Source organism: Pantherophis guttatus, chromosome 3 (assembly GCF_059756535.1).
Source record: "Pantherophis guttatus breed Tessera chromosome 3, ASM5975653v1, whole genome shotgun sequence".
NCBI classification, from domain to species: Eukaryota; Metazoa; Chordata; class Lepidosauria; order Squamata; family Colubridae; genus Pantherophis; species Pantherophis guttatus.
This window is the reverse complement of record NC_142065.1, coordinates 208,478,164-208,492,166: the sequence shown is the minus strand read 5'-3', so window position 1 is coordinate 208,492,166 and position 14,003 is coordinate 208,478,164. Positions and strand designations below refer to the sequence as shown.

At 39.9% G+C, this 14,003-nt stretch overlaps 1 protein-coding gene across 1 annotated transcript; it reads left to right on the top strand.

Annotated features, from left to right (window-relative positions):
* The first annotated feature begins 1,508 nt into the window (after window positions 1-1,508).
* Window positions 1,509-13,318, top strand: LOC117676530 (proto-oncogene Mas-like). The gene is made up of 4 exons (XM_087888826.1): window positions 1,509-1,609; window positions 6,835-6,920; window positions 7,813-7,873; window positions 12,052-13,318. The coding sequence occupies exons 2-4, from the start codon at window positions 6,893-6,895 to the stop codon at window positions 13,025-13,027; spliced, it is 1,065 nt and encodes a 354-aa protein (XP_087744952.1). The 5' UTR covers window positions 1,509-1,609; window positions 6,835-6,892; the 3' UTR covers window positions 13,028-13,318.
* The last annotated feature ends 685 nt before the right edge of the window (window positions 13,319-14,003 follow it).

The window sequence follows — 14,003 nt, the reverse complement described above, 5'->3', positions numbered from 1 at the left end:
AGGATGTCCTGCTTGAGGCTAGAAGACCTCCAAGATCCTTCCCAACTCTGATATTCATTCATTCATTCATTCATTCATTCATTCATTCATTCATTCATTCATTCATTCATTCATGCCTTCTCATGGTGGTGCTTTTCAGCCTCACTTAATGTTGGAGATGGTGGAGGTATTCTCTTCCATTAGATTTCTTTTGGGTCACAGGGCAGTGTCCTGAGCTGCCCATTCTTCCTAGGCTGAGAAAGCTTAATCAGAAGAGCTTCTCCTGACTTGCTTTGGGATTGAATTGGACTGTGAGAAAATAGAGAATCAGAAGACTCCTTGAAGGTGATTCTACAGGGAGAGTCAGGACATTCCTATTCAGGCCTTTTCTCCCACTAACCAAGTGAGTGGAAGGCCTCCATGTTCCACTCATGACGAATTCATCAAATTTCTCTTCCGTTTGGACAAAATGCTGGAATATATTTTTCTTCTTCAGATTAAATGAGAAACGTTTGGAAGGAAATACAGAAACATTTTGAGTTTGGAAGGAAATATAGAAACATTTTGACTTTACATGATCCGATTTGGAACAAAAGTTGTATTTGCTTTTAAACATGTACACTAACTGCAACATTTGCAAACATGACAAAATGGGCAAAATGGTGGACACTTGCATTGATAGAATGGAATGGAATGGAATGGAATGGAATGGAATGGAATGGAATGGAATGGAATAGAATAGAATAGAATAGAATAGAATAGAATAGAATAGAATAGAATAGAATAGAATAGAATAGAATAGAATAACAGAGTTGGAAGGGACCTGGGAGGTCTTCTAGCCCAACCCCCTGCCCAGGTAGGAAACCCTACACCACTTCAGACAAATGGTTATCCAACATCTTCTTAAAAATTTCCAGTGTTGGAGCATTCACAACTTCTGGAGGCAAGTTGTTCCACTTATTAATTGTGCTCACTGTCAGGAAATTTCTCCTTAGTTCTAAGTTGCTTCTCTCCTTGATTAGTTTCCACCCATTGCTTCTTGTTCTACCCTCAGGTGCTTTGAAGAATAGTTTGACTCCCTCTTCTTTGTGGTAACTCCTGAGACATTGGAACACTGCTATTATGTCTCCCCTAGTCCTTCTCTTCATTAAAGTAGACATACCCAGTTCCTGCAACTGTTCTTCATATGTTTTAGCCTCCAGTCCCCTAATATCCCCTAATAATACTTGGATTCATTTGGGTAACAAAGAAGTTGCTGTCACATTTAACAATTGCTGCCATAAGACATTACTCCTTTAATGGGCCTTGATTCCAGGAATTTGATGTCCAGATTAGATTGCTTCTCTACCAGATATCCTTTGGTTGTTCCATATTTCAAGATACATTTGTGGTTTCGAGAATTTCCTTGCATACTGTGTGCGATAACATATAATGTTGCAAAATTCAGAGAAGAATGTTGTGCAAGTTCTTTTTTATTTTTTCTGAGAATTTTGCAACTTGGTCAAGCTCCATTCTCCTGCTCAACTGCACTTACATCAAGTGCAGGCTAAGAGGATTCATTGAAAAAGAAATTTTCATGCTTAGATTCTGAAAAAGACCAACTATTCCCAAACTGGAGATTCATCACCAGGTATGTCTACAGTAAAGGCAGAGTTTCTTTTGTGGTAATAGTTATTTGAAAAATACTCATTTTTAAGTTTAAGATAAGACTTGGGGACTATTAGTATGAGATCAGCTAATTCCACAGGATCCTTTGGCTAATATTAGAACTCAACTTTTTTCTCAAGGTAGTGTGACAGCAATCTTCCCATCTCTGACTTGTTGACTGGTGTGTGTTTGGCTTTGGTTGAATGTCTTTTATCTGAGAACTTTTTCTTCATGGGAGAAAGACAAAGAGGAATCGCTCAATATCTGGGCACAAAAACCCAAGGAAATCCTAGAAGCATCTAAGAATTGATGATCTGGTCTCTGAATTGCAAGCCAGTAAGGGAACTTGTTTATTTACTATAAGTAATCAGTTCGACCCCTTGGGAGATTCATCAACAGTTCTAGAGGCCGAAGTTGTGAGCAATCAAGGAAAGTTCTGTCTACTACAGGAATCTGCCGTGATAGAACAGCTAACAGAAAGAGTAAAATAAATATACAAAAGTATGAAGACTATTGCTTAACGCATTGTAAGCTGTCCTGAGTCTCCGGAGAAGGGTGGCATATAAATTAAAGCAAAATAATAATAATAATAATAATAATAATAATAATAATAATAATAATAATAATAATAATAATAATAATAATCAAAATCAAAATCAAAATCAAAATTTCACAAACTGACTACCTACAACAACAACAACAACAACAACAACAACGCAATATTTCCTTTTCCAGTTAGAATAGAATAGAATAGAATTCTTTATTGGCCAAGTGTGATTAGACACACAAGGAATTTGTCTTAGGTATATAAGCTCTCAGTGTACATAAGGAGAATAAAATAAAATACATTCATCAAAAATAAAAAGATACAACACTTAATGATAGTCAAGGTTACTAATAAGCTATCAAATTGTACTATGAAACAAATAAAAACCATATAATTGAAAGATACAAGCAACATGGTTATAGTAATATGTGGGAAGAGATAGACACTAGAAAGGAAGAGAATAATAATAATAATACAGTCTTAGTAAATTATTTGACAGTGTTGTGGAAATTAGTTGTTAAGCAGAGTGATGGCATTTGGGAAAAAACTGTCCTTGTGTCTAGTTGTTCTGGTGTGTAGTGCCTTATAGCATCGGTTTGAGGGTAGAAGTTGAAACAATTTATGTCCAGGATGTGAAGGGTCTGTAGTTAGAATAGAATAATAGAATGGAATGGAATAATAATTTTATTGTCACTTTGAATGTACACTAATCAGCATATATTAAAATGAAATTTCATTGCATACAGCTCTCAAAGGGTTACCATCTCTAATACACACTAGATAAATATGACTGAATAAATAAATAAATATGTATGTACCCACATATATTATATGACACACAGAAACAACACAATCTAGTTCAGATGTATACACGTAGATGGCGAGAAAAACGAATCTTGTACATTTATCAAATGGATGGCATAGGGAACAAAGCTGTTACAGAATCTGGTAGTCCTGCTATAAATAATTCGAAACCTTCTCCCAGAGGAGAGCAACAAAAACAGACCATAAAGTGGGTGTGTGGGGTCTCTAACGATGCTTTGAGCTCTAAGCACATGGTGCTTATAAATAGTATCCTGAATAATGGGAAGCGAGCTTCCTATAATCTTTTCGGTTGTCCTTACCACTCTCTGTATGGACTTTCTATTTGAGGCACTGCTGCCACCAAACCAAACCTTTTAACCTTTTTCAAAGTACTTTTACATGAAATCCGTTCTGAATTGTTGCATGCATTGTTCATTTGAAATGTCCCAAAGGTGGTTTTTCAGTAGGCAACTGGACATTTTTTTCAGGAGGCAACAAGTCCAGTTGCATCCTGAAAAAGCACCTTCGGGACAACCATGACCTGGATGACTGAGAATCTCTACAGACTCTTACTCTATGATTGCAAAAAAATTCACTTTTTCTATTATCCATTTGTTCCCACTGAAACCATAAATGGATTTTTTTTTCTGTTTCATGCAAAATGTCTATAAGGAGAAGGGGGAAGGGAAGCAGGGGGAAAAGGCTTAGCCCATTAAAGGGGCTTGGGAAAGCATGGCTTAATTCAGGCTATCAGATATAGCTCTGGCAGGGAAAGGAAGGACATGGCTCATTAACTTGCTGGAATCCTTTGAGGATGAGAGAAATAAAGGGATTCCAGGGTGGGCATTAGGCTCCCTTTGACATCCAATTGACACTCCATTCAAGTCACCGCTGCAAGTTCACACAAAGGAAGGCAGCAAAATTGGCTTAGAAACGGGAGGTCGAGGAAAGCAGGGATGTTGCTTTCATACTGATCGTCTTTTTCTTTTAAAAAATAAAAGAAGATAATGTAGGCATCTCTAAAAGTGACATCATCTTCACCAGCCATTTCGCCATTGTGCGTAGTGATGAACCTTTCCACTTTTGAGCATATACCGTATTTTTCGGAGCATAAGACGCACCTTTTCCCCCCTAAAAGGGGTTGAAAATTTAGGTGTGTCTTATACACCGAATGTAGCCCCGCCCACCCACTGGCCCCCACCCTTTGGCCTCTGCCTTGCAGCAGTTACCTCCTTGCAAGCAAACAGCAAGAAAAAACAGCTTCTTTCAGCTTCAGCACAGCCTAATTAGCACAAGTTGATTGTATCTGCCTCCCAGCTGATTTGCTCTCAGCTGTTTTGCGCAGGGCTCTGCTGCTTTCTGCACAGAGGTAAATTGCTGCAGCAGATTTTTTTTTCCCTTTGTGGTAATCAAGCTATGCTGAAAATGAAACTGAAAGTAAAGCAGGGTGTTTGCTGTAACGAGGCAAAATTACTCAGAGGCAGAGGCAGAGGCAGAGGGAGATTTCTTTTTCTTCTTTTCCTCACCAAAAAAGGTAGGTGTATCTTATACTCTGGTGCGTCTTATACTCCGAAAAATATGGTAATAATCTCACTGCAGTTGTTATATATAAAAACAAATTCCACAACTTTCTTCTGGTTGTGTGTTTATTAGCCTTCTATCTTCTGCCCATATTTCTCAAGTCAATGGAACTATTTTGAAACTTGGCTCTTGAATCAACTAAAGAACAATCAACCAACGGAACAGCTTGCCTTCAGAACTTGTTCATCACTGGAAGCTTTCAAGAAGAGACTGGACTGCCATTTGTCAGAAATGGTGTAGGGTCTCCTGATTGGGCAGGGGTGGGATTAGAAGACTACAAGGTCCCTTGCAACTCTGTTAATCTGTCTGTCTGAATCTATCCTCTTAATTTCCAATTCTACAATAATAGATGGTGATTGGGGAGTAATGATAAGGGTTGCGGACAACATTACAAACTCCCATGATCCCTTCTAAATGGCCCCTAGTTTAGGGCCCCTCTAAATGGCCTCTAACCTTCACACACAAAGGTTCAAAATCTAATTTCTCAATAATAAATACCAATAGAAATAGCACTTAGATTTATATACCGCCTCATAGTCTTTACAGTGATGTAAAAATAGTGATGCCCCTGCTAAAGACTTAATCCTTTCAGAATTCTTAAAATTAAATCTTATAGTATGGGGGAATTATCTTGAGAGACAGAAGGAAGAGCATTAACCATCAACCATTATGTAAAAGATATCTCAGCCCACCAAAGGAAAAGGGGAGTTGGAAACAGCTCAGAAGGACCCTCACTAATTTTCTAAGTAAAAGTAAAGTAGGGGAGACAATCTTGCAATATTTTGGTACTGTAATCTTTGTCAGCACTTCAAGCTGCATTTACTCTAGTGCCGACATAAGAAGGAGAAGTGGAGGCATCTGGAAAGGGACGTTTGACTTTTCACCTACTTATTTTCCCTGAAGATAATATCCCCTAGGAGATGGGATGGGAGGGGGAAAATTCCTTTGAGCTGGAGCGGTAGATTAGGGGTAGAATGACTTGGAAGATGGCCAATGAGTGCAGGGGAGTGGGGAATGGAAAGGGAGGGTTTTGGGTCTGGAAGTCAGTGTTGGCTTCGATGGAGTTGAGTCTAGAATGTTGTGCTTAATAAATAGGAGTTTTCCTTCAAAGACTTTGTTTGAAATGCAATTTATTTGAGACGACCTCGAAACCTGACAATCTTACAATAAAGCTTGTATTGGTATTCATGGTTTAGGCATCTTGTTTGGAATATCTTGTTGGTATTAATCTAGCTGATCAGAGACAAGACATCAATCTTTGTGAACAATGGCAAACTCATCAAGCAGTGAGAACCCTTTAAATATCTGATCAGGTTCTATTCTTGCTATTAATTGTTAGCTGCTAACTTTTAAAAGATTTTCACTCAGTTTTTAAAATTCCTTTCCCATAATTATTGCTGCTTCCCTTGATTGTAGAATAGAATAGAATAACAGAGTCGGAAGGGACCTTGGAGGTCTTCTAGTCCAACCCCCTGCCCAGGCAGGAAACCCTACATCACTTCAGACAAATGGTTATCCAACATCTTCTTAAAAATTTCCAGTGTTGGAGCATTCACAACTTCTGGACGCAAGTTGTTCCACTTATTAATCGTTCTCACTGTCGGGAAATTTCTCCTTAGTTCTAAATTGCTTCTCTCCTTGATTAGTTTCCATCCATTGCTTCTTGTCCTGCCCTCAGGTGCTTTGGAGAATAGTTTGACTCCCTCTTCTTTATGGGAACCCCTGAGATATTGGAACACTGCTATCATGTCTCCCCTAGTCCTTCTCTTCATTAAACTAGACATACCCAGTTCCTGCAACCGTTCTTCATATGTTTTGGCCTCCAGTCCCCTAATCATCTTTGTTGCTCTTCTCTGCACTCTTTCTACAGTCTCCACATCTTTTTTACATCATGGCGACCAAAACTGAATGCAATATTCCAATATCGTGGCCTTACCAAAGCATTATATATCAATTCACATGATCTTGATTCTATCCCTCTGTTTATGCAGCCCAGAACTGTGTTGGCTTTTTTGGCAGCTGCTGCACATTGCTGCACATTGCTCATATCTAAGTGGTTGTCCACTAGGACTCCAAGGTCCCTCACACAGTTACTACTATTGTGTTTGGTCTTGGACTATAAATAAACTTTGATTGCTTGCTTGAAAGCTAAGAATGTTTGAACCTGTTTTGTGTGGACAGCAAACCTACAGAACGCAATTCCTTTAAGACATTTTGACAATAAGAACAGACAAGTTTGCTTTGTTTTAATAATTATATTTCCCCTTAAATTGCAGTGTCCTGGATTGTCCTCCTTCACCACAGATTTGAAGTTTTCTACACACAGTTTGCACAATGGAATTTGTATTTAATTCAATGGAAGGTAGGAACAGCATATATTATATCAACTTCTTTTCCTGGATGAAGAAAATCCCAAGTGTTCATAATATTCATAAGTTTATTTCAAAATTTAAACTGTAGCACCAGTAGATGAATCCCTGTTGTCCTTCACCTCCTGGGGTTGGGTGTGTGTTGGCATTTTGAAAACATTCAATAGATGCATTTACAAAATGGTTCCTGAGGGGATTTTTTCATAAACTAAGTCTTAGTTTAGAATGTACGAATACTAACACACTGATAACTGTGATTTCCTGTATGCAACATCATCCCAGAATTGTCCTTTGGAAGGACACAAGGGTTGAAGTCAACATCTATGTTCTTTAAGAAAATTTTAAGAAAAATATGTGATTGGAGACTGAGATGCATTTCTGAAAACGAAGGAAGGGTGGGAAGAAAAGTTTCCTGTTCAAAATTAGCAGTTTTATATATATTTTGAATTATTTATTAGGTTAAATTGTTCTGCGGCAGGTAGCTTAGAGAGCTCCATAGAGACTGATAGAACAGAACAGAACAGAACAGAACAGAACAGAACAGAACAACAGAGTTGGAAGGGACCTTGGAGGTCTTCTAGTCCAACCCTCTGCTTGGGCAGGAAATCCTTCAGACAAATGGTTATCCAAGCTCTTCTTAAAAACTTCCAGTGTTGGAGCATTCACAGTTTCTGGAGGCAAGTTGTTCCACTGATTAATTGTTCTAACTGTCAGGAAATTTCTCCTTAGTTCTAAATTGATTATTGGCCTATGATCATTACAAATACCCACAAACAAAAACACATAGACTTAAATATGGAAAAGTGTCTAAAACACATTAGTATTTTTGCTGCCTAATATTATTGATCATAATCATGTCTTACTATAATTGCTTCCTCTCTAAAGAATATCTCCATGACTATCACACTTCCGACAGTTTTCGTTTTGCATATGAGTATGACACCATGTAAGTATAATACTGTATAGTACAAACTATTTTCTTTGCCTTCCAATTGTTTTGTAACATTTGTGAATGTCCAAAGACATCCCAAGAGAATCAATGAGGATTTTTTGATTCAGTGCAGGAGTCAGACAAGGGACAAAGCTCCCTCAGAGAAGTTCATCCCCAATTGAGACTTATTAGGAAGCTTCCATTGACAACATGTATAAAGTTGGCAGAGTCTGAAAAGCAAACTTTCTCACCTCCAGCAGAAACGATGGAGTGGAACTCAGATAAATAAATAAGAACTCCAAAGCTGCAAATGTTATTGACCTAGACTTAGTTACGTATATTATGAAGCATCAAACAGACACAAAAGTTTTAGTATTGTATAGATAGAGTTGGAAAAAGAAAGAACGGAACAGAAACTGAGCAGAAAGTGGAAGACGTGAAATTCATTTCAGTCCATTATAATCCCAGGAAAAAAAAAAGAAAGATGGATTACAAAGTAACAACAAAACCCTGAAGTCTAATACTTTCTCTGCTGTCCTACTCAAGGATGTATAGTAGGTGTGTCAAACTCAAAGCTCGCGGGCTGGATCTGGCCCGTGCAGCTGCCCTAGAAATAGTGAAAGACCGACCCATGGTGCCTTTGCCAGTGAAAACGCGGCCCTCCTGAGCTTCATTTTTGCTGGCTGAGGGTTGCAGGAGGCCACCCCAGCCGAAAACGGAGCTTAGGAGCCCATTTTCTCCGGCAGAGTGCTCGGGCCACAGGCGCCCCCAACATGAGTGATGCCAAGCTGGCCACGCCCACCCTGGCTCCTGAGGTCAAACACAACCCTGATGTGGCCCTCAATGAAATCGAGTTTGACACACCTGATGTATAGGAAGGCCTCAGGTAGCCCTCAACCTCAAATTTCTGGATCACACTTAGAACCATACTTGTTTCCAAGAGCCTGGATAGCTCTGCAGACAAGGCACTGTAATTTAACACCAGCTGTCTGCAATTAAAGTAAGTTCGAATCTTGCAGAGGCTCAAGGTTGACTCAGCCTTCCATCCTTTCTAAGGTAGGTAAATTGAGGACCCAGTTTGTGGGGGCAATAAGCTGACTTTGTATAAAATATACAAAAGGATGAAGGCTATTACTTAACGTACTGTAGGCCGCCCTGAGTCTCCGGAGAAGGGCGGTATATAAATCAAAAAAAAAAAAAACAAAAAACTCAGAAATCTACTGTTTGCAGATACATTTCCCATAGAAGTGGAGGTTGGCGAAATTGTGAAGTAGAATTGCATCATCACTCCTTTTAGCTTTCCTGTGGTACACTCCATGTAATCAGACGAATATCTGAACTTTGGTGGTCTTTGATGGCATTGTTCTTGACCACATGATAACTGTCATATACATGGTCTACCTGTTCTGCCCCAGCTACGGACCCCAAAGAACGCAGCACACACAAAGTCTGTACAAACCTTAGTTTACTAAAATAAAATCAGTTTTTTTTTTCAAACAAAGGCTGTTAATTAACTTTCTTAACAGCCTGCAAGAATCCAAAGAATAAATAATCTTAATCTTACTATGGTTGGCAGAAAGCCCAGAAGCAATTTGCAGAGAACTAAGATCAAGGCACGAAGGAGAGTGAATGGTTGTTCCCTGCAAATTGCTTCAGTCGGTGGTCCTCCTTAAATAAGCTAAGGGAGTGGCCAATTAGCCCCAAGCCTTACTCTCGAGGAGACCTCCTCCTGAGGAGCCACTCCTGCCTTTTGGCAGCTCTGTGTGCATGTGCATCGAGAAGAGGTTCCTCCTCTTCGTCCTCTTTACTTAAGGGAGCTACTGGAAGTTTTGATGGCCCTGGCTGAATCCCCATCTCTGGCACCACATCTTCTCCAGCCTCATTGTCCGACTCAAGTGCCAGCTGGACATGCTGCTGGCGCAGCACCACACCAGCCTCCTCGCTGTCCAAATCAGCCACCAGAAGCACAGGCTGCGTATGGGCCACAACAATACCTCAGTGATAAAATCTAATTTTTTTTAGTACCAGTTCTGTGGGCGTGGCTTGGTGGTCTTGGTGGGCGTGGCTTGGTGGGCATGGCAGGGGAAGGATACTGCAAAATTGCTTAACGCATTGTAAGCCACCCTGAGTCTCCGGAGAAGGGCGGCATATAAATCAAATTTAAAAAAAAAATCTCCATTCCCACCCAGCCAGAGGTGGTATTTGCCTGTTCTCCGAACTACTCAAAATTTCTGCTACCAGTTCTCCAGAACCTGTCAGAACCTGCTGGATTTCACCCTTGGTCTACCTATAGGCCCACAAGTTCTTTTTCCTTGATATGGGAAAAATATTATGTTCAACCTGATGTTCTCCAGAACTTTTGATTGTAACATTCTCTAACCTCAGGTTACTAGGCATCTGGCAAAGGGAGGACATATCTGACTTTCCCCCTCATTTTCTCACTCTCACACGCATAACCTTAGAAGTTTCTTGACTTTTGTGTATGTAAGTAGTTTTTCATTGGGGCATTTGTTGTTCAATCACTAAGTTGTATCCGACTCTTCATGACCTCATGGACCATAGCACGCCAGGCCCCCTCTGTCCTCCAATGTTTCCCAAAGTTTGCCCAAATTCATATTCATGGTATGGATGAGCTTAACCATCTCATCCTCTGTTGTTTCCTTCTCCTTTTGGCTTCATTCTTTCCCAACATCAGAGTCTTTTCCAATGAGTCCTTTATTCTGATTTGGTGGCCAAAGTACTTCAGCTTCAGCCTCTGTATCTGTCCTTCCAAAGAACGGCTGCTTTCCTTTTTTTTTTTTTTAATTTGATTTATATGCCGCCCTTCTCCGGAGATTCAGGGCAGCTTACAATGTGTTAAGCAATAGCCTTCATTCTTTTGTATATTTATACAAAGTCAGCTTATTGCCCCCACAAACTGGGTCCTCATTTCACCTACCTTAGAAAGGATGGAAGGCTGAGTCAACCTTGAGCCTGGCGAGATTCGAACCTGCAGTAATTGCAGGCAGCTATTCTTAATAACAGGGTGCTTTAGACCACTGTACTACCAAGGCTCTTTAGGATTGACTGACTGGATCTCCTTACAGTTCAAGGGACTCTCAAGAGTCTTCTCCAGCACCACAATTTAAAGCACCGATTCTTCATCACTCAGCCTTCCTTATGGTCCAATTCTCACAACCATAAAATGCAATTAGCATTCATTAAAGTTTGATACTGACAAGACGTTTCTCAGTTATACACTGAAGACTAATTGATAGTGTTAGAACATTCCTTTCAATATATATTTGCAATTGTGTGCCTGTATTCATACTTGGTATCCTCTCCAAAGAATGTAAATGCCAATATTACCGTATTTTTTGGAGAATAAGATGTTCCGGATTATTAGACACACCTACCTTATTTGGGGAGGAAAAGAAGAAAAAAATCTGCCTCTGCCTCCTTGCAGCAAACAGCAAACAGCCTGCTTTAGTTTCATTTTCATTTTTAGCCGAGACTGATTAGCACAAGAAAAAAAATCTGCCTCCCAGCAATTTGCCTCCTTGCAGCAAACAGCAGAGGCCCGCGCGGCAATAGGCAATGGCAATCCCTGAAGCCTGAAACAGCTGAAGGTCAGGAGGCTGATCCAACCGACAATCAACTGCTTGTGCTAATCAGGCACTGCTGCTGCTGAAACGGGCTGTTTGCTGCTTGCTGCTTGCTGCAAGGAAGTAAATTGCTGGGAGGCAGAGGCCAAAGGGTGGGGGCCAGCAGGTGGGCAGGGCTACATTCAGTGTATAAGACACACCCAAATTTTCACCCTCTGTTAGGTGGGGGGGAAGTGCATCTTCTACTGTAAAATACCGTAGATAGCGTGTCCTCCCCCTGCATTAGTTTTCCTTTCCTGTTTTTTTGGGTTGTCCTTTGCTTGTTCAGATACCCGATAATCCTAGTCTGCCCTCAGCCAGAATGTCTAATTATGAGGATTGGTGGGGATTTTACTGAAATGCATCTTGAAGATTTTGGGGTGAAAAGCTTGGGTACAGCAATTCTTCAGCCTCATAAAAAGCATTGATTTTAGGGCTGTAATTTCCATCAGATGGTGAAAAAAATCCCACATATGTGTTGATATGTGTAAGTGAAAAATAAAAGTATGTGCATGTGTGTATAGGTGGGTGTTTGTATATGAGGACTGATACTTTTTTCTTTTTTTAAAGCATCCATCACAAAAGTATTCCGGAGGGCAACATTTCTTTCCGTATTATCGAAAATATGAATACTTCTAACATACCAGAAACATCTTCTCCAGATGATCAACTGTTTGAAAATTTAACACGAAATCTTATCAATGGCTTCATTGCCCTTATTTGCATTTTAGGCCTTGTAGGTAATGGAAGGACAATTTATCTCCTGGCCTTTTCCATTAAGAGGAATCCTTTCACCACTTTCATCCTGAACCTCTCCATCGCTGATTTTGGGGTCCTCACATCCCTCATTTCTGCAGCTATATTTGTGACAGTGTTAACTCTGGGTAAAACAAATGACATTGTCCAAACCTTTTTCTTCTTGTTTTTTGAGCTCTTTTCCTTCACTTATTCTGCTAGCCAGTTTCTGCTGACGGCCATCAGCCTGGACCGATGCATAGCTGTCCTTTTCCCTCTCTGGCATCGCTGCCATCGTCCCCCAAATCTGTCCACCCTTGTTTGTAGCTTCATCTGGATCCTCTCCTTCCTGCTTTCTGCGCTGCACTATATTCTGTATCAAGCCAAGAGCTTTGGAAGTTCACCTTTGCTTTACCAGCTGATTATGAATGGTTTACTTTGTACGCCTCTCATGGTTTTGTCCACTGTGACCCTCTGGATTCATATCAGGTCTAAATCACAACTCAATCAAAGGAAACTTCTCACCACCATCTTGCTGGCTCTCCTCTTCTTCTTCCTTTTTTCTCTCCCAATGAATGTTTTATATGTCGTTTATTATTTTGGTTTCCATCATCCTGTCCTCTTGACCATTGGGATAGGATGTGCCACTCTCAACAGCAGCATCAACCCACTCCTTTATTTCTTAGTGGGGAGGAAGAAGAGAGGAAAGGATCAGCACAGAGCATCTTACAAGATTGCTCTGCAAAGAGTCTTCAAGGATGAGCAGGGCAGCTCAGAAGGGCAGCAAACTACAAAGGGAGAATTTTTGTGAAGCGTTACTATCGCTGTACATTCATGTTTGAAAACCATAAATAATATGTGCGTTCAATAAGAAACACATTTATTGAACAAAGTAGCTAACGCCAAAGAATATAAAAAGGAAATATTTTTCTTTTCTCTCTCTCTTTTTTTTTTTTTTAGGTAGGTGACATGATTAGAAGTTAGAAAGGAAAGAAAGGAAAAGTCTTTTAATAAAGGGTGATGTGATTAAAAGCTAGAATAGGTGATAGAAATAAAAGAAGGGGGAATATCAACGTATACATTTGTATATAATGAAAGCAATAACAAGAGAAAACATGTAATAAATGAACAATGATAGATTGCAATCTAAGACAAATGTGTATTATTTACTAGAAATATATAAGTTGATTGAATGTAATAATTATTATTAACTTTGATAATTTTATTTGTATTACAATGTATGACACCATACATTTCTCATGTATGACACATGAGAAAAAGGAATCAAGTCCTTAAGGAAAGTCCAGTGGCCTCTTGAAAAAATACCTCTGCGACAGCCATGACCTAGATGACTGAGAATCTCTATAGACATTAAGGAAACAAAAGCGCTCCATGGCTTAGGACCTGGTTATCTACCGGACCGCCTGCTACCACCAATAGCCTCCCACCGGCCAGTACGCTCCCATAGACAGGGGATCCTCTGGGTGCCGTCGGCCAAACAATGTTGACTGGCAGCCCCTAGGGGGAGAGCCTTCTCTGTGGGGGCACCTACGATCTGGAACGAGCTCCCCACAGAGATACGGAGGATCCCGGATCTACGCACCTTCCGTCGCGCACTTAAGACTTTCCTATTCCATCAAGCTGGCCTGGCCTAAATCTTCTCCCCTTTTTAAATGAAAATTTTTAAATGTAAATTTTAAATTTGTTTTAAATTATGGGGTATCTTAATTTAGCCAAATTATTTAATTCGTTTTTAATTCATTTTAAATTTTTGTATTTATGTTGTT

Bases quoted from the DNA above. Each gene is read 5' to 3' on its own strand.
- LOC117676530 (XM_087888826.1), top strand. From the start codon at position 6,893: ATGGAATTTGTATTTAATTCAATGGAAG. The intron at 6,921-7,812 runs GTAGGAACAGCA...TCCTCTCTAAAG, and splicing joins TGTATTTAATTCAATGGAAG to AATATCTCCATGACTATCAC. The intron at 7,874-12,051 runs GTAAGTATAATA...CTTTTTTTAAAG, and splicing joins GCATATGAGTATGACACCAT to CATCCATCACAAAAGTATTC.